Below are 20,537 nucleotides of genomic sequence, written 5' to 3'. Positions count from 1 at the left end.
TCACTGCACATGGCACATTATATTAGAATTGTGTTTGTGCGTGTGTCTCTTCAGTTAGCCCTGGAAGTCCTTGAGAGCAGGAACTGTTAGCAGATCATGCTGGGGCTTTCATTTAAAAGTGTTAATAGCTGGAAAGTATTGTTTGATATTTAGCAAACATCAGTTTATGTGCTTTAATGCCTAAGTCAGTGGTAAATGCAGTCTCTAGTTCAGAGTATTGTTTGAACAAAGATTTAGTTCAACAAATTGCAATACTAAAAGGAAATGAGAAACACATTTGGAATTGTGCACTCTTATTATTTTCTTCTTCCATTTAAAAGCTCTTAGAATCACTGTAGAGAGGCAGGCAGACCATTCTTTTCCAGTCAGTTTCAAGCGAGGTTCCTGAGCTGAGTGGAATAGAATATTTTACTAATATGTCTGTTTTTTCATTTCCTAGAATCTCACAAACTACAATCTGTGCAGCATTTTGCTTGGAACGTCTACACTCTTTGTCTGGGTTGGCGTCATCCGATACTTGGGTTACTTCCAAGCATATAATGTAAGGATGTGGGCCCTGGGCAGCACCACTGGGATTCAGGTCCATTTCTTCGGGATCTATTAGCTACTTTTTAATAACTCCCATTCTGCCATTTTGTGTGTGTGTTTTTTTCCAGGTGCTCATTTTAACAATGCAAGCCTCATTGCCAAAAGTTCTTCGCTTCTGCGCATGTGCTGGTATGATCTATTTGGGTTACACCTTCTGCGGCTGGATTGTCTTAGGACCGTATCACAACAAGGTATGTAGCCCAATTCTTCCTCCTGCACACGAGGCACCTGGGGCCCTTAAGAGTGGGTTTTGGGACTTCCCTGGCAGTCCAGTGGTTACAACTCCGCACTTCCAATTCAGGGGGCTCGGGTTGCGTCCCTGGTCAGGGAACTAAGATCCCACAGTGCTGCACAGCATGGCCAAAAAAAAATAAGTAAAAAGTTTTTTTAAAAGGTGGGTTTCTAGCACTGAGCTTCATCCCACTTCTCTCCAGCACATACGCTTGACATCAGTGAACACACATCTTTATTGTTTATTGTTTTGTTGGTTAGTTTTCCTTTTCTTTCCCTTTCCTGGATGTTGAAGTGACTTTAGGATATTGAAACAAGAACTGCAGGAAACTGGAGAGCACATTTATTTCATGGTTGTCTGGGTCTGGCTTAAAGGGTCACATGTGAACCCAGCTGGACACCACATAAGAAGTGTTTGTACATAAGATCACTATAATAAAAATGAAAATTAAGTAAGGAAAAGCATTTCAAAATCCTTCTAACTCAAAGAGTTACAGTTTTCATCCAGATTAACTGAGGAGGATGGAGGAGGATAAAGACTGCCTGGAATGACCACATTAGTTATGATTGCAAAGATAACGCATCTTGCCTTTGCAGGGGGCTTTGATTTCAGCGTCATCTTACTGCCTTATTAAAGTTCAGTATCTGAATTCTCAGCTATTACTGGGCTGCAGTCAGTATCATCATTTCAGGGACAACAAAGTTATGTTCAGATGTTCTTATTTTCCTTTTTACAGCATTTATTTATTTGCGGCTGTGCAGGGTCTTCAGTGCTGTGCGGGCTTCTCTCTAGTTGCAGAGAGCAGGGCCTTCTCTCTAGCTGTGGCATGTGGGCTTCTCACTGTGGTGGCTTCTCGTGGCCGAGCACGGGGTCCAGGATGCTCGGGCTTCAGTTGTTGCAGCACCTGGGCTCAGGAGTTGCAGCTCCCAGGCTCCAGAGCACAGACTCAGCAGCTGTGGCCCAGGAGCTTAGCTGCTCCAATGCACGCTGGGATCTTGCCAGACCAGGGATGGAACTCACATCTCTTGCACTGGCAGGTGGATTCTTTAACACTGAGCCAGCAGGGAAGCTCTCGGGCATATTTTAGATTCTAGTTTTCTACACGCATAGCTGGTGAGAGAGGCCAGGATCAAGAAGCCCGGGATCTGGGAATCCTCAGCCATAGTTCTGGCTCTGCTGTCAAAAGCTCTGGGGCCTTTGGCAAGCATCTCAACTTTCCTGAGACTGTTTCCTCCCCTTAAATATGACTGGATGCTCGCTCAGTTGTGTCAACTCTTTGCGACCCCATGGACTGTAGCCCACCAGGCTCCTCTGTCCATGGGATATCCCAGGCCAGAATACTGGAGTGGGTTGCCATTTCCTTCTCTAGATGTTCTTGTTTTAAAATGATAAATTTGATTCAAAGATATAGCAGGAAATGAAATTTGGTAGGCTTTGTTTTCAAACCAAAAAAGTAAAAGCAATGATTGCAATCTTATAGTTTTTTTTCCCCCACGGGCCTTTGGCAATTGGGACAATAGGAACAAGAAAAATAAAAATAATAGCAGCTAACGCTTGAGGCAATGCTAAGTGTTTCTCTCTTCTCTTTCATTTAATTTTGTCAACAGCCTAGGGTACAGTCATCTTGACTTAGGTGTCCTACAAGGAGAAAAGTAAAGATGTAAAGGATTGTATTGACACTGGTATACAGCTCAGCTTTAAGTTTTGACCTAGATAGTTGCATTTAAAAAAACCATGATCAAATCTGGTTTATAAACTTTTCACAGAAATTGAGCAATCCATAAAACTCAAACTTTTGGTATTTTCCTACTAAAATAAATTCTAGTAACTTGGAATCTACCCAGACTTTCTCCTCTTTAAGCATTACATTTAATTTGTCCAAAGAGAATTGCGAAACTGTATAGTCATTTTCCTATTTGAGAAACTGTATAGTGAACAAAGTGACCATCTCTGGATTATTAGCAAATCTTGATCATCTTACTGCTCTTCCAGTTCTAGCCACTGATTTAAAGGTGACTCATCAGTAAAAACTGTTCTTTGATATGATCTCTCTGATCTGGAGAATTTATTGTCTTAGTGCCCAGGAAAATTAACATTTTTCTTCCTTACTTGCCTCGTGGTCCGAATGCTTTGCCACATTTTTGTCACGAGAGGGCAGTGTTGCACCATGTGGAATAAATACTGCTCTTCCACGTCCAGTGAATTTATCCAGTGGTCCTGTGGCCATTAATGGTTCTCTACCTTCCCTGGTGGCACTAGCGGTAAAGAACTCGCCTGCCAATGCAGGAGACTTAAGAGACGTGGGGTCGACCCCTGGGTCTGGAAGATCCCCTGGAGAAGGGTATGATGGCAACCCACTCCAGTATTCTTGCCTGGAGAATCCCCATGGACAGAGGAGCCTGGCGGGTTACAGTCCATGAGGTTGCAAAGAATCAGGCACACATCTTCCCTATCCCATCATTGTTCGGGAAGATGCTCAGAAATGTTGCTTTAATTTTATCAAACTAGCTACCATTCTCAAGTGCTATGTGCTAAATAGATAAGGTGCCCAGGTTCTTTACCTTCCTTGCTCTGTTAGCCCTCCCATTAACCCTGTGGGAAATATTATTATCTTTTGACAGAAAATAAGGATCTTAATATGTTAGATTCCTGGGGTTGAATAGTTAGTGAATGGCGAAGATAGAATTCACACCCAGCTCACCTTTACTTGAGTACACATCATTTGACCAATAAGCTGAAGGCTTTTCTTCTTTTCTTTTCTTGGCATTACCTAAAACAAATCATTACAAAAGAGCATTTAGTCTGACTCAAGAGTGGATCAACCATGAGAGGAAAGCCGAGTCATCATTCTTATTTCTTTCAATATGTGTCAAGGTTACCTTGTGAAAAATGGTGTTCTTTTGCTTTGTGAGTCTTAACTGTATTTTCATATCTTCAGCTCTGTCCTTTCAAAGAGTCCAGGGGATCAGCACTATCCAAGGAAAATATGAGAGCTACAAATGAGAGCCATGTCTGTACTTTTAAAATTTTTCTAGTAGCCACGTTAAACATTTTTTTAGAGAAATGGATGAAATTGATTTTAATTATGCCTTTTATTTAATCCAATATATTTCAAATATGACTTCTGCCTGTGTTCAATATAAAACATTGAGGCCTTTTTTAGGCACCGAGTCTTTGAGATCTGGTGGGCATTTTGTCCCGGCAGCACACCTCAGCCTGGACTGGCTATTCATCAGATGTTCCATAGTCACCCGGAGCTGGCGGTGGCCATACCGGATGTTTCCCCTCTTGACTTATGTCTCTTAGTTAGCGCCAGTCTGTCACTTCTCCCCTGGAGGAATAGAGAGATAAGAACTATATCTCTGGGGCTGTGCAGCAGGTCTGTTTATGGCTTCTATCTCCCATTCCTAACCAAGCTGATCTATTTGGAAAACACAGAGTTGAGTTAATTCAGCGGATGCACTGCTCAATAGTTATAGAAAACCTTCACTTTGGTTCTGGACTTCTGTTTTTTCTGCTCCATATTACTTCTTCTTTGAGTCTAAAGTTAGAATTGTTTATTCCCCCTGCATATCTCTCTCCAAACCAATCCAAATGGTCAAAAATGTCAGGTTCTGCCAGTCAGTCACTATCTGTTGAATCAGAAGACCTTCAAGTATTGCCTGAAAGCTGGACGGCACCATAGTGAGCATTTTCTAGAATCACAGCTAGCTTGGGTATAGAAGCTCAATCGCTCTTTAAATAAACAAACAAAAAAACTCTAAAGGGAAGGTATCAGAAAAACCAGAAATTCACCCTGATGCTTGTCTGACAGCAGGCATCCCACATTTTAGCTTCTGGCTTTCCTGTTAGACATCAGATTTCAATGGTTCAACTGAAAGAGAATAAAAATACAAGTGTCCTGCCAATGTTTACTCCAGCACTAATGGACATTGGCACAATGCCCTTTCAAAATGTGTGAGCATGGTAGGCTGGAGCCTGTTGCTGTTAAATAATTCAAGATGAGTACTGGAAGAACATAACTGTAATGTGGCTTTGACGTTGCCAGAGTACTTTCTGAGGAATATACCACAGTCTTGCATTTATTGTCCCCATTTTGCAAATGAAAAGACAAAGCATTGAAAAATCACTGGTCTTGGCTGACGCCATTGGTAAACTTTTAGTGGCACCAGAGTTACACCTTCTTGCTTTCAAGGCCTCTGGTTTTATCCAAGCACCTCTCTTACTCAAAACAACTATTAGCTGGTTAAAACATTTTATGTGAATGCCACATGAGACTCAGCACCAACTCTTGAAGCAAATTTTTATGTCACTCTCTGACATAAGCCATTGCAGACTGTGCTTTCATTCACATGAAAGTTCTTTTTGGCTCAACTGAGCAGTGATCATTTGTGGAACAAATGCTTGGGTTTTCACTGTGGTAGTCTGCAGCCTGTGGAGACTCTTTATGGAGAGCTCCATTTGATATTTATTCAACGTCTACTGTGCCCCCAACACTGTCAGATTCTTCTAGCCCAAATTCTTTGAGGACAGGGACCATGGATTATTGCTCTTTGCATTCCTCATGTCGAGTGTGGTCCAAAGAACATGGTACCACAAAGTTCAGCAAGTTTGCTGAATGACGAGAAACAGAGACAGCAGACCTGCTTTCTGGGGACTTGGAAGCTTATAAGAACCAAAGCAGTTTCCTAGGGATGCATCTGTAGCCTGGAAGCACATTAGGACCGTATTTCTCTTTACCTTGGGTTTTTAATCCCTTTTTTTTTTTTAATTGAAGTATGGTTGATTTGGAGAAGGAAATGGCAACCCATTCCAGTACTCTTGCCTGGGAAATCCCATGAACAGAGGAGCCTGGCGAGTTACAGTCCATGGGGTCATAAAGGAGTTGGACACAACTTAGCAACTAAACAACATAATGGATTTACAGTGTTTCAAGTGTACAGCAAAGTGATTCAGTTACACACACACACACACACACACACACATATATATATATATTCTTTTTCAGATTCTTTTCCATCATAGGTTATCACAATATATTGAATACAATTCCCTATGCTATATAGCAGGTCCTACTTATTTATCTGATTTATATATAGTAGTGTGTATCTGTTCATTCGAATTTCCTAATTTATCCTCCTCCCCTTTTCCCTTTGGTAACCATAAGTTTATTTTCTATGTCTATGAGTCTATTTCTGTTTTGTAAATAAGATCATTTACATTGTATTTTAGGTTCCCCATGTCAGTGGAATCCACATGTAAGTGACATCATGTGATATGTGCCTTTCTCTGTTCAACTTACTTAGCATGATAATCTCCAAGTCCATCCATGCTGCTGGAAATGGCATTATTTCATCTTTTTATGGCTGAATAATATTCCATTATATATAAATATATATATTCTTTATCCATTCATCTGTTGATGACATTTGAGTTGCTTCCATGTTCCATGTTTTGGCTGTTGTGAATGCTACAAACATTGGAATGCACTTACCTTTTTGAATTAGAGTTTTCTCTGGATATATGCTCAGGAGTGGGTTTCTGTATCAAATGGTAACTCTAGTTTTTTAAAGACCCTCCATACTGTTCTCCACATTAGGTATTTTTAAAGCTAACTTATACTGTGGATCTTGGCAACTGAAACTAGCTCACAGCCACTTCTTATGGTAAGTAAATGGTAGAGTATGTACCATTTACTTACCTTATTAGGTCTCTGTTTAACTTTTTGGTGGGTTAAAATAAATCTCACGTGCCCAGAGAAGAGGGAGAGAAATAATGTTAATGCTGAGATGCATATTATGTCCAAATTGACTCTAAGTAACTGCACAGGAAACTAAGGGATGAATTTGCACTGTGCCCACCAACTCGAAGTTCTGGAACTTGAAACACAAACTGCTGGAGGTTCTTGACACTAAAGAAAGGAATTGGCCGGTTTCCAAGAGAAACTGAGAAATATGGATTAAAATTTTTTTTAATTAATTTTTGGTTGTGCTGGGCCTTCATTGCTTTTCATGGACTTTAGCTGTAGTGAGTGGGGTCTGCTCTTGGTGGCAATGCTCGGGTTTCTCATTGTGGTGGTGTCTCTTGTTGCCTTGTGAGGGCTCTAGGGCACATGGGCTTCAGTAGTTGCCCACATGCTTAGTTGCTCCTTGGCATGTGGAGTCTTCCTGGACCAGGGATCAAACCCATGTCCCCTGCACTGGCAGGTGGATTCTAATCCACTGTGCCACCAGGGAAGTCCCGAGAAATATGGATTATTAATGGTGCCATCAGAGTTGTAATTGATGTTCATAGAAACCAACTTGAACCACATTGTCTTAAGGCTAGTGGTGGGGTGGAAACTAGTTACTCTGGGAACTGCCTGTCTTATTATTAAATTATCTGCATATTAATAAGTGATTTGCTCCAATGGATGTTCCCTCCAGGTCTCTGTGGAGAGTGACTTTAGTCCAGGTCTTCAGAGTTGTTGCCGATGTAGCAAACCATGGGCATGATTCTTATTTGGGGTATGTCTGTATGCTCTCCTTTGGTTACAGAATTTACCCCGTGAATCTCTCATGGACTGGGAGTTTGCTAGCTGGTTGGGGTACAGAGAAGTGTGCAGACAACAATTAGAAGACCAACCAATAGTTTCTTCTGTGGTTCTTACTGATGTAGAGAACAAACTAGAGCTGCCAGGGCAGTCTGTCTTGATGTAAGACTGAAAAAGCCCTTCAACACTGGCTTCATTGGACAGAGACAATGACGGATGTATCAGATGAGTTACTCCAGGGTTCTTGGTTTGGATTTTTACTTTGCCTCCAGACTTTGCATTATTGTTAAGCAAGAGAAACGATCTGAAGGCTATGTTCTTTGAAGTTGAGATTTTATTGCAGCTTGGACTGGAGGCCGAAGAGGTTGGAGTGAGGAAGTCTTCCCTGGAGTTTTCTGTAATAAATATTTAAGTGTGAAATCAGAGGGGGGTAGAAAGAGTGGGTTAGAGAAATACCATACAAGTAGAGCAGGGAAAATAAATTCATTCAACACACTGCTTTTTTTTAAATTGAAGAATAGTTGATTCACACTGTTAGTTAATTTCTGCTGTACAGCAACATGATTGTTATACAAATATATAGATTATTTCTTTAAATGTTCTTTTCCATTGGGGTTTATCGAGGTTCCCTGTGCTATATAGTAGACTTTGCTGTTTATCCAGTCTATATATAATTGCTTACACCTGCTAACCCCAGCCTTCCACTCCAGCCCTCCTCCAGACCCCTCCTCTTAGCAACCACAAATCTGTTCTCTATGTCAGTGAGCCTGTTTCTATTCCACAGATAGGTTTCTTTTGTGTTGTATTTTAGATTTCACATATAAACAACATATAGTTTTAAGCAGTTGATTATTTTGAAGTAATCTTTTTCTTAGGAGGCTGGAATGGCAGAAAGAGAGAAATTTGGAAGGGAAGCCCATTTTCTGGGCTCAGGTGGTGGGAGCTATTATTGTGTTGCCTGTGAATCCATATTGATAACACAGCTCCCAACTGGAAATGTCTCAGAAACATTCACAGGGACTTGTCCCCACAGCCACACACGCTGACCTGATGGATGTACTGGCCCCTCCTCCTGCTAAGGACAGATTAGGTTCTGTTACAGCTTTGCAGCAACCTGTTGTATCTGCATTTCTGAAAACTGTGTCACCTTTTACCTATTAAGTCATTATCATTCTTCACATAGAAACTTTTCACACTTATCTAATGTTTAACCCTCTGACCTCAGAGACTTCATTCATTAAGCACTTGCTGTTTACTTTCTGTGGATATGGTGCCTAAGCCAGGTGGGGGCTGTGAGCTTCCTGGGGCATTCCACACCGGCCCCTGCTCAGCTCTGCCCCCAGGGCTTCAGGTGTTCAATCAGCCTCTTGCTAACTACCTCCTGCTGCTGCCTCTACCTGCCCCTTAAATTGGCCTTGTCTGGAACAGAGTCCGTCAGAGGTTCCTCCCTCAACCTCCTGGGCTTACAGTCTGACTGGCACCCTGGCCCCTGAGCTTGTCTCACTTTGGGAGATCTTCACGTGCCACGGAAACAGACAGCAGATCCTATCCCTCTTTTGTCCAAGTTTTCACTCTTCTCCAGGGAAGGCGAGATTAGTCTGAAATATTTAGAAGCCCAGACAAGGCTCTGTGAGCACAGCACACACTCACTCTCCAACCACGCCTTTGGCTGCGCACCTATTCTCGCCATATTCACTGAGCAAATTTCTCTTCCTCCTCTCACTGATGAGCACCTTGGCTTTCAGGCCTGACTTCTGAGGGCCACTTTCTCTAGGCAGCCCGCCGAGCTCTGCCACAGGTGTTAGGTTTCTTGGCAGCGGCTAACTGTTAGCTGGGGAGCCCTCAGAAGACACACCTGCGATCATTCATCCTAATGCACTTTCCCACCTCTGGTAATCTTTAGCTTTTAAGGCTTGAAAATTATCTGAATCCATGGTTGGAAAGGCTACAAAGAAACCAATTTTCTTGAGCCTCTGTCTCTGGCCCTTCCACCTTTGCTGCTGCTCTGCAGTTCTTTCAGAAAGCAGTTTAGCAGATTTTAGCCTTAAAATGTTAATTGTGGGCTTCCCTGGTGGCTCAGTGATGAAGAATCTGCCTGCCAATGCAGGAGAGGCTGGTTCAATCCTTCATCTGGGAAGACATCACCTGCTGCAGAGCAACTAAGCACATGCGCCACAACTGCTGAGCCCCCGCTCCAGAGTGAGAGGGGTCCCCGCTCCACAGTGAGAGGGGCCCCTGCTCCACAAGAGAGGGGCTCCCGCTCCACAAGAGAGGGGCCCCCCGCTCCACAGTGAGGGGAGCCACCTCAATGAGAAGCCTGCACATCGCAACTAGAGTACAGCCCCTGCTCACTGCAACTAGAGAAAAGCCAGTGCAACAGTGAAGACCACACATGACCAAAAAAAAAAAAAAGTTAATACTGAGACCTAATAGTAGGAAAAAACTCAGTGCCGAGAAATGTGCCTTGCGTTGTTCTCTACAATAGCAAACATGATTAGGGTGTCCAGTGAAAGGGAAATAGTTACAGTTGACATTTCCAACAAATGATCTCTGGGTATGAATAATACAAGACTATGTTAAGTAGAAAAGAAAGAAAAATCGGAAATTGTCAGGTGACTTGACCACAAATATATAAAAAGTCATTGGAAAAGACCTTGATGCTGGGAAAGACTGAAGGCAGGAAGAGAAGGGGGCGACAGAGGATGAGATGGTTGGATGGCATTACTGACTCAGTGGACATGAGTTTGAGCAAATTCTGAGAGACAGAGGACAGGGAAGCATGGGTGCTACAGTCCATGGGGCTGCAAAGAGTCAAACATGACTTAGCACCTGAAAAACAACAACATAAAGAGTGCAAAGGACAAAAACTAAGAGAGGTGTCAAGAAATTATCTTTGTGAATGTAGAGGAGTGTTTTGAGTAACAATTTGCAATGCATGGTATGCCAGGTGCCCTAAAGTGAATGTTAATGGTGATAACAATGGCAGCAACAATGTCTTCAGCGAAACCAGCTAACTAGATACTTCTCTACTCGTAGGCTAGCATATCTCAGTCTACTTTTGGTCTCCCCTCCACAGTTTGAAAATCTGAACACGGTTGCTGAGTGTCTGTTTTCTCTGGTCAACGGTGATGACATGTATGCGACCTTTGCTCACATCCAGCAGAAGAGCCACTTGGTGTGGCTGTTCAGTCGCCTGTATTTATATTCCTTCATCAGCCTTTTCATATACATGATTCTCAGCCTTTTCATTGCAATTATTACAGACTCTTATGACACCATTAAGGTAAGCACTTATCATTATTTCCTACCAAAAACTATTGCAAGTTCTGTATAGATTAGAACATAGGAAAATACTATAGGTTTTTACTTACTTAAAATACTATAGTTTTACTTAGATTTTCGAGATTTTGTAGCAAAGAAACTTTTTAGATGCTGGAGGTTCATTTTAAATATGCATTTAGGTCATTGTTCTTGGTGCCCAGATTGGGGTGGACTGGTTTGGAGGTATAGTGGGAAAGAGAAAGGAAATGGGTAAAGATGGGCCTGCCTGCCAAGTCGCTTCAGTTGTGTCTGACTCTAAGTGACCCTATGGACTATAAGCTGCCAGGCTTTTCTGTCCATAGGATTCTCCAGGCAAGAATACTGGAGTGGGCTGTCATACCCTCCTTCAGTAGATCTTCCCGACCCAGGGATCAAACCCCCATCTCCTGCATTGCAGGCTTTACCACTGAGCCACAGGGGAAGCCCGTAAGGATGGGCTGAATTTGGTAAATCAGGTAGCTGGGCTGTGGATCTTAGTGCTTACAGGCATACGTGCCTGTCCTGGAACTTCAGCTTTGAGTGCTAAGTTTCAGTGATAAAGGGTGACCATCTTCCTGACAACTGTCCACAAGCGGGCACACCTCAAACACTGGATGCCACTCATGTCATGCAGGTTTCCTTTAAGTTACAAAATCTAAGGCTTTTGTGGCTGTTTAGCTTCCTACCTTCCTAAGCTACCCAGTGGACCCTGTGTCCTTTCAGACTGGGTCCATTTAACTGATCTGTAGCATGAAGGAAGTTCTGTAGCCTCAGGGGGTGGTGTCTCCACTGCAGATGGTCATGCTTGGAGCCAGCACCCTGTTTGGGGCCAGCATCTGAGCAACCAGGGATTCCATGTCCATGTCCTGTGTTGTTGTCCTCTTCTTGAACCTTCTCAGACTATCCCAGAAGAAGCCAGTCTGTTGGAAATACTCCTGAGCATTTTGTGCAGAAGGAGACACATGTTCCTCTAGGAATGGGTGGTTGGCTGCAGGGGGGCTGGCTGTGGGGAGAGGAGCCAGGCCTGCTCAGTGTGGGTGCTGTCTTTGGATGTGGCAGTGTCCCTATGAGAGTGTCAAGCTTGGTGACCTGGTGGATGATCTCACTGAACATGAGGGGAGGGGTCTTTCAGAGTCTCTGTGTCTGTTTGGAGGAACCTACTGCCTTCTACCTCACTAAGCGACCAGCTTCTATAAAACTTGCCAGCCCAACTCCACATGGGCAGTGTGGGAAAGGGGAGGTTTCTCCTGGGCTTGCAGTGAACACAAAAGCTTTAGACTGCTATTTCCTTCACTCCTTTAATTAACATGCCTCTAGGCTTCCTTGGTGGCTCAGTGGTAAAGAATCAGCCTGCCAGTGCAGGAGACGGGGTTTAGATCCTTGGGTCGGAAAGATCTCCTGGAGAAAGAAATGGCAACCCACTCTAGTATTCTTGCCTGGGAAACCCCAGAGACAGAAAGCCTGGCGGGCTGCAGTCCATGGTGTTGCATGAGTCAGGCACGGCTTAGCGACTAATAAAACAATAACAACAAGCCTTCCCCACTAAGGCTTGCTTTCTGGAGTTTTCCTCCGAATGGCTATCTGTTCCCATGTCTTGCCTTTCAAGGGACCCAGAGATAGATTGATTATTGTTAATATCAGTTCTTAGATCCGAGCTTGCAACATGGGAGAGTTTTATTTTAGCAGAGGCGGGTTTTGTTCGTTGACAAAGGGAGCAATTTCTCATACTGTATAAATAAGGTAACCACACTGTGTACTTTTTAAAGAAATACCAACAGAATGGGTTCCCTGCCACGGATCTTCAGGAATTCCTGAAGGAGTGTAGTAGCAAAGAGAAGTGTCAGGAAGAGTCACCAGCCTTCCTGTCCAGCATCTGCTGTCTGAGGAGGTCAGTATTGTTTCGAGTCAGGTCTCCATGCTCCCAGGATGGGATGCTCTGTTGCCTTAACAAAGAGTCCTCCCAGGGCAAACGCTGCACTCAGAAATCAGCTGATTGGAGGAAACAATGCAGCCCTCCTTTCTTTCCTCCCACTGCACTTGGCTTTAGAAATCTATTGTTTCTTATAAAACAAGGTACAAAGGTACATGACATGGTTGGAATCTCTTGGGAATGTTAAAGCCTGTTATGAGAAGGCATGAACTATGTCCCTGAAGTCAGGAGGGTGGGCTGGCCACAGGAAGAGGTCAGAATCCTTCATTTACAGGTGTAGCTCCGGGATGTTTTCCCCTTTTCACAATTGGTGGTACAAGTAACCTTCCTTGAGCAGAGCAGAAAATCTGCTTGAGAGGGGCTCTGTGTGTCCTTGGCTGCAAACACAAATCAGTTGATCAATGGCTCTTTGCTCACCATTCATTGGGGCACTTACATAGTCCGGACCTCAGTGACAAAACCTCCACACAGTGGGTTGGGGACTAGAATGGGGGACACATGAAGATAATCTTAACTGTGCCCATGTTTGTTTTCATCTCAAGTCAGGGATGGGGGTTGTTAGCTAGAAGTATCCCCGACTTGCATCTTTTGAGAAGCATTTGCTAAACCAGAGTCCTGAAGGAAGAGGAAGAGGAAGAACATAATTACTACTTAAAATCACAGGATGTATTTTTCGTTAATCAATTTGCACTGCATCTTGGGATTTGAAATGGTATGATGGAGCACTTCTAAATAATGTCTAGTAAATATGAAATGAGATCTTCTGAGAAGAGTTAAGTTTTTACAGTCACATTTTATCCTCTCAGAGCATTAAAGTGTTGCCATGGAAGCAGGGATAAAGGGAAATTAATTTTCTTAATAGGCAGCTGCCTCCTAAGGGGTACCTTACATAAGGTACCTTTTCTAATTAGAAAGTTGCTTTTCTAATCTGTAGTTAACCATAAAAAAAAATCATCTCAGAATGTAAAATAGTTGTGAACACTGGACAGTAATGGATAGGCTTTTGGTGCTTGATTTTTGGACCTTGGTTTGTACCAGAAAAAGCCCCAGAGGGTTGTTAGATCATTTCTCGTGCAGCCATATGAAACAAGTGAAAGATTTAAAGAGTGAACTGCAGGACTGATTGATAAGATTGAGTCTGGCTGGTGAGAACAGAGCAACATCAGCAGGCAGTTTTCCCTAAGATGAACTAAGTCTTGTGGAGAAGGTGTGTCTGGTGTGAAGAAGAGTCTGCTCATAATGAGCAATGAGAGAATTAGTAGAAGCAGAGGGTCAACCAAAGGAAGCCAAGTAAAGAACAGGATGTTGAAAGTTTTGAAAAAAGAGGAGATCAAAAATAGAAACAGAAGTGGCCGTTACCAAAGATGGCCATGGGTGAAGTCAGCTTGATCGGTTTTAGCTGAGTAATCGGATCAAAGCCTGGAATCCAGAGGGATCTGGCTGGACCCTGCACAGAAACAATGAAGGTCATGGGGTCTAATGAAGGAAATGGGTTGTATTAAGGCCTTGGAACAAGTGATGGTTTTGAAATCATTGAAAATTAAATACACCTGGATGTGTTTAACAGCTGGAAACTTAAGAATGAAATAAAATTGAGGAAGGTGACTTAATTCAATGAGTCTAGGACTCATTTTATGACTGGAGATTACATGTTGGAGAAGAACCATAAAGGCATCACAAGTGTTAGTGTCTGGGCCCCACTCCAGTGCCCATGACATGCAACCCAAGTATCACAGCTCGGCCTCCTTCAGAGAATGGCCAGGTTGCTCTTCTTCAACCAAGCAGCCCAGCAACCACCACAGACTCATTCTCTCTTGAATAATTGACAGAGCCTCTAGCCTGATGGTCAGAACATTTGGGTTTTCATTTTGGATTCTTCCAGTTACTGAATGTGTCCCATGACCTTTCCTAAGCCTCTGGGTCCCTCTGTGGTATCATCAGGGTGGAACAAGTAGCCTCCGCATCCTCTTCTGGTTCTATGAGGAGGTATGCTTCTGGTCTGGTTCTCTGGAGGGGTGTGCTGGTTTGAGAAGATGCAGTTAATCTTTCCCCTTCTCTACCATAGTGAAGGAGGAAAATCTGCAGTTCTAGCCATGGAGATGGAGGGTGGACAGCTCCTCAAAACTGCCAGAAGCTTCTAGTCAAACCCCAATTAATGTAAATTGTCCTTAAGTTTCCTTCCACTTATATGTTGCACTCAGCATGTCAGTAACTTACATATGCCTACATGATAGAGCATGTATTCCTGTTCCATCTCAAAGAGTTTTAAGTTTTTGCTCTTTTCTCTACTTCTCCCCATTTCTGTTACAGGAATAGAAGTGATGACCATTTGATACTTATTAACTGAAATCCTCCTGCTGACGATGATCAAGTTTCAGGTCTCCATACTGAATGGCAATGTAGAGGGGCCCCAAATGGCTTGGACCAGCACTTCCAAAAATACCGACTGTGGATGGGGAAAGAAGACTGACTGCCAGCTGGCTGAATAGAACTGAAGTCCCAAAGTGCCTTTTTGTAAACTTGAATGATGAAGAACAGAGCACAGTCACCTCCTGGGCACTAGTGTCATAGAGCAGGGACAGTGAAATCCTGTCTTGGTGCTTTAAATTATGATGGCATATTTCAGAGTGTGTAAAACAATGGTATTTAAAGCCATGTATTTGAAGATGTGAGTTTATCATCAAATATGGGTTTGTCTTAAAAGTGATTCTTGGGTTAGAAGACATTTATTAATCCATGGTCTGCACAAGACAGAGATTGGTTGCAATACCAACTTAGAAACTCAACGCTGGAGAACTATTAAGCCATGTAAAGATTACACTTAAATCAACAAAAAGACCTCTTGCAGTGGACATTTCTTGGCCTATGTTTTCCTATGGTCTTCTCAGAATGATCTGAAGAAACTGTTGGTAAAGTCAGTGGGAAGAATTGGAAACAAAGTCATTTGGACACCTTGTCACTTGTGCTCCTTGTTGATTGTACACCCAGGACATGTGGACATTATACTACAGCAGTGGTCACTCATTTTAACACCTGAACTCCACTGTGGTGGGAATTTACCCTTGTCAAGCAAGGAAGGTGGTATTTTTTTCCAAAATAAATTTATTTTTATCATAACATATGGAACTATTGGGCTTCCCTGGTGGCTCAGACAGTAAAGAATCTGCAATGTGAGAAACCTAGGTTTGATCCCTGGGTTGGAAAGATCCCCTGGAGAAGGGAACAGCTACCCACTCCAGTATCCTTGCCTGGAGAATTCCATGGACATAGGAGCCTGGCAGGCTACAGTCCATGGGGTCACAAAGAGTCAGACAACAGCTGAGGTCTGTACACAAAATACTTTGCTAAACTTATCATTTTAGTTATAAACTTCTTTACTTACAAAAAAAATGTTGTTACACTCAAGTTTTAAATTAAAGACTATTTAACCCGTGTTTGTAGGGTCATCTCCATGCAGAATTAGTGTGCAATTAGCTCACTTATTCACCCCGAATATACCCCCAGTACATCATTTATCTCTGAATAGAATTGCTATTAATGCCTTTTATGCAATTTGAATTGAAGATTAATGATGGTCTTCCATGCTCATGTTTTTCTTTCATTGGCTTTCATGTTTCCTTTTATTTCTTTTCCCTCCAGCTGAACAAAACACTTTCAAGAAGACAAATCTTTTTTCAAGGTTACCCTGTTCCTGTGGAAACATTGTTTTCTCTCTTTTTAAAGATTTTAAGCAATTGTCACCTTGACAACTCTATTATCTATTCGGATTTTATTGAACAATATTTTCTTATAACTCTGCTAATAGACGTATCTGGGACAAACCATTTTCTTTGCTTTCCTAGGCTTCCACTTGGAGAGTTCACTGTGAAAGTTAGGAGACTCATTCTTTCTGCCTCTTGGTTTCATTATGGGATCCCAGTTCTCATAGAACATACCTCCATGGCTTGCAGTGATTTCCTCAAAGCCTGATGTAACATTCTTAGGCCTATTGACTTGGGTTGGTAAGAAAAGGTCATGGGTGACTTTCACTTCATTGAATTACTACTAATTTTTTTTAAATGTACTGTTTCTTAACATCTACCTAGTGAAAAATTCAGATCACATCTCAATCAACTTACTATCTGGTCTTCAAAAGGTATTGCTCACTTTCTTAAAAGCAGTGAAGGAGATAGGGGGGCTAATTTTTTGGAATTAATAAATATTTATGATAATGACGTGATTAAGATCACTTCATGCATAGATTTAGTTCATAACTGAACTATCTTAGGGGTCAACTGTTTTAAAGTTACTGGTGAAGAGTAAGATTTTAATTAAGTAGGACTTTCATTATAGGACTCTCCCTCATTGTCTCCGGCTCCTCCCCATCAAGCCCCTCCCAGGACTTTTCTGGTCCCCTCACTTCTCTCTCCATGCACCCACACTTTCATCATGTGTTCATACCATGTCTAGACAGCTAAAATCCCAGCTTACCCTGTACTTTGGTGCCTGGGCAAGTTACTTCCAGCTTCTAAGTGATGAAACCTCAACAAACTGTGGGGTTGGCATTTAAGTCAGGTAATTCATGCAAAGCCTGATGTTGAATATTGAAACCTGAGCCATTCTTAGTTTTTATTTTCTGCCCCGTTTGTATTAATAAGTAGTTCCATGGGATCATGAGGGAGTGAAGATATTAAGCCATTTAGTTTGCCAGGGTGCCTGTCCTCCTACCATCATCTGAGTCTCTTTGGACAGGTCACACCAGCCTTGGTTTCTTCATCTGTAAAGTGGGGATTGCAGGGATTAAATGAGTCAAATGTAAAGTGAGTGGGCATGACTCACTTATATGGGCATGACTTATAAGTGCTCAGTGAATATTAGATCTTCCAAAGGCTTTTCTTGTGTGGTCTACATACGTACAAATCTATCACCTGGGCAAGCCAGGAAGATCTTTACTTTGAAGAGACCTCACCACACAGTTTTGGTGAACTTTATTAGGCCTCTAGGTGAGTAGATACCCACATCCATCTTTGTCCTGGAGGCAAAGATCAATTCAGTGTCTAAAGCTCAAGCAGTTGTGGAGGAGCCTGTGGACCTCAACAGCCTAAAGGCCCTGCCCTCGGGGCAAAGCTGTCAGTAGGATGGGTGGATAAAGGTCCCTGAGGTACACAAGTGTCGCAAATCCTCAGTGCTTCACCCTGAGACCCCTCCCCCGACCCTGTACCCATCCTCAGCTAGGAGCCCACTGCCTTAACCAAATTTGTCAGAATGCGGGCAGTACAAATCAGTTATTGGTAATCTGATGTAACAAATGTGAAAAGGCGAGAAAGGGTCTTCAGGAAAAGATTTTCCTAAAAACCTTTTAGGAGGGTTTTCCTTCCTTCAGCCTCTGCTGAAGACTCGCATTGTAACAATCGTGGGAAGGGTGCCTGACCCACCCCTCACCCCCTCCCAAGGAGGCCTCAGCTCAGCATCTCAGGTTGATGAGAAGCACAGTGACCCAATCTCTTGATTACTAGCCAGACACCTTGTGGTTCCTGAGGGCTTCCCTGTAAAAACAGCCCAGCACTGTCTCTGAGTTCAGGGTCTCTGGAGTCACTGGGAAAGTATGTTCCCCAAGTGCCTACTATGGTCTTGGCCATGGATGCTCCAGCCAATATAAAGAGCTATAATGCTTAGAGGTCCGATTCCAGCTATCTGAATCACTCAGTGTGTGGTGGCCACATTTTCCAGCAACATTGGATAACTAGATTGCATTTCGCTACTCTCTAGTTCCATATTTATCTTCATGTAATTTGAGCAAATTTTATTTTTCTACCCCTGAGTTGAAGTTTAAATATCTCAACCACAGTATTCCAGTGGCATGGAATCTTTCTCTAACAAATATCTAGAATTTCATATACTTGTGGAACATGCAGAAAGTAGCTCTTGTGTGACTGGGTGATTGAGGACCTCAAAGACAAAATCCTGAGCATGGCTTCTGGATCTTAGGCACCATAGGAAAGACAGTCAACGATGGCAATGAGAACTGGTACTAGAGGAGCACTGAACACTTCTGCCTCCTCCCCCATTTTTTTTTTTTTTTCTATTTGAGAGGTTCCGAGCTCTCAACACTGACAAAAGGCAGCTTCTTGGTTGTGTGATCTGTCCTTTTGAGAGGACTTCATGCCTGGTTTAATGTTCTTCCCTGACAGTCTTGAAATTCTCTATTTTTCTTTACAGATTTTTTTATGTGCACCATCATTAAAGTCTTTATTGAATTTGTTACAATATTGCTTCTGATTTATGTTTTGGTTTTTTGGCCACGAGCCATGTGGGATCTTAGCTCCCCAATCAGGGATTGATCTTGCACCCCTTGCATTGGGAAGCGATGTCTTAACCACTGAACCACCAGGGAAGTCCCATTTCAATATGGGGCCTCACAAGTGATGCAGCAAATTCTGCTGATTGGACTGGGTAACTCAGTGACTAACAATGATTAAAGCATAGCCTTTTAGGAAAAGGCACTGTAGTTTTTCTTCAAAACAATTGAAATTTAATGAAAGGAAAGAATAAAGCTGAATGAGAATTATTTTTTAATAGAATTTCAGATGCATCATTTTTTTCAGTCTCTGATTTTGCAAATAAGTGGCTATGGGGTGGCTCCTCATCTCATATCTTTGTTTCACAGATTAAACTTCTGTGGTTGGTGATATTGGCTAATATTGTTTCCATATCACACTGGCATTTTGGAACTGGACTTCTCACCTTGCCCACTTTCTCTGCACACCCCCTTCTCCCCAGCAATGAAGAGTCTCATTTTCCAAATTTCCACTTCATGTTTTTCCCTTGACAGAGAATCGACTTAAGGTGGTTCTTCTCAACTAGAGCACGTTTGCCCAGTTGCTATATGACCTACAACCTGGCTCAACAAAGTCCTCTGGGACCTGCTCCTCCCACTGGACAGTCAAGCACTTTCTCCAAGCTCTTTGCAGCCATTTACATTTAGAACGAAAGACGGTCTTTGAATGGGCAGCTATAGAATTGTTTAGCATGCTATGTATTGGAGAAAATAACATAATAGCACTGGGAAAACTTCAAGATGAACCAAATCTCAAAATAGACCTAAGTTGTTAGGGAAAATAATACAACTCATGGCTGTTCTCCCAGGGGCTTCTTTACAGCAAATGAGGCTGCAAACCAATGGGTGAAAATGACGGCCGGTGTTTTTCTTGCCATCTCTCTGCCAGAGAACCAGGGAGTGAATGAGACAATAAATGGGCACAGATGAACATTTCCACACCAGCTGATGTAACAAGGACAGCAAAACTCTGATTTTCCAAAGACCCCTGGGAGCTATGGGCTGTGGTGGATGGAAGAGACAATTTGTTACCATGATATATGTTTCTTAGTTTCTAATGATACATAAATTATCCCATGAGCCATGATACATACAGTTTAGAGAGAATTTTAAATGAAAGCAATTTTTTTTTTCTAGCAGCACTAATTGCCTCGCAGCAGTAAGTGACTCATCACCTGCTGCCTGTGGGCTGTGGTCATTACTGTCTCCTGGAGGATGAGCCGATGCCCCCCAAGAGAAGCGTTTGCTTTGACAAAGTGAATTTACATCCTCACTTTGGAGCCTGCCAAGCCAGGTCTACAGAAGGAGAGAGTATTAACAGTGCCTTTCAGACTTATCTTTATGTGTTTGTCTCATCCTGTGCGTGTTATTTACGAAACAGGACGGTGTGTTGGGTTGTCCTGCATGTGTTATCTATGAAATAGGACAGCGTGTTGAGTCATAGCTCTTGGCTGCCTTTGGAGAAAAGTCACGGAGCTGATATCAATGCTTAATCTCCAGCTTGGGGCGGGGGGTGGGGGGTTGAAAGGTAGACTTAGATAAGAAACTCGGACATTTCCTAATGACAGGTTAAGCAAGGCAAGCTGATAAGTACCATTAATTTCAAGAAACATGGATAAATAACATGTGTCGATGAAAA

The 20,537-nt window shown here is 42.6% G+C and overlaps 1 protein-coding gene and 1 long non-coding RNA gene across 8 annotated transcripts in view; one reads left to right on the top strand and one right to left on the bottom strand.

Annotated features, from left to right (window-relative positions):
* The window catches only part of MCOLN2 (mucolipin TRP cation channel 2), a 67,186-nt gene extending 48,044 nt beyond the window's left edge, over positions 1-19,142 (top strand). For 5 of the 7 annotated variants that reach the window (XM_060411337.1, XM_060411320.1, XM_060411333.1 and 2 more), the window contains 4 exons: positions 440-541; positions 657-779; positions 10,429-10,635; positions 12,419-19,142. In XM_060411337.1, the coding sequence (XP_060267320.1) occupies positions 440-541; positions 657-779; positions 10,429-10,635; positions 12,419-12,769 (783 nt within the window). In that variant the 3' untranslated portion in view covers positions 12,770-19,142. The remainder of the gene's footprint in view (positions 1-439; positions 542-656; positions 780-10,428; positions 10,636-12,418) is intronic. The other 2 variants (XM_042250465.2, XM_042250438.2) reach the window with 1 other exon arrangement.
* Positions 1,148-20,537, bottom strand: part of LOC132659342 (uncharacterized) — a 39,721-nt gene continuing 20,331 nt past the window's right edge. The window contains exons 2-3 of the long non-coding RNA XR_009599660.1: positions 3,522-7,747; positions 1,148-2,458 (exon numbers count right to left, since the gene is read on the bottom strand). This is a non-coding gene — a long non-coding RNA (uncharacterized LOC132659342). The remainder of the gene's footprint in view (positions 2,459-3,521; positions 7,748-20,537) is intronic.

This window comes from Ovis aries, chromosome 1 (genome assembly GCF_016772045.2).
Source record: "Ovis aries strain OAR_USU_Benz2616 breed Rambouillet chromosome 1, ARS-UI_Ramb_v3.0, whole genome shotgun sequence".
NCBI classification, from domain to species: Eukaryota; Metazoa; Chordata; class Mammalia; order Artiodactyla; family Bovidae; genus Ovis; species Ovis aries.
Note: the sequence above shows the minus strand (reverse complement) of the source record. Positions and strands in the feature narration are given on the sequence as shown.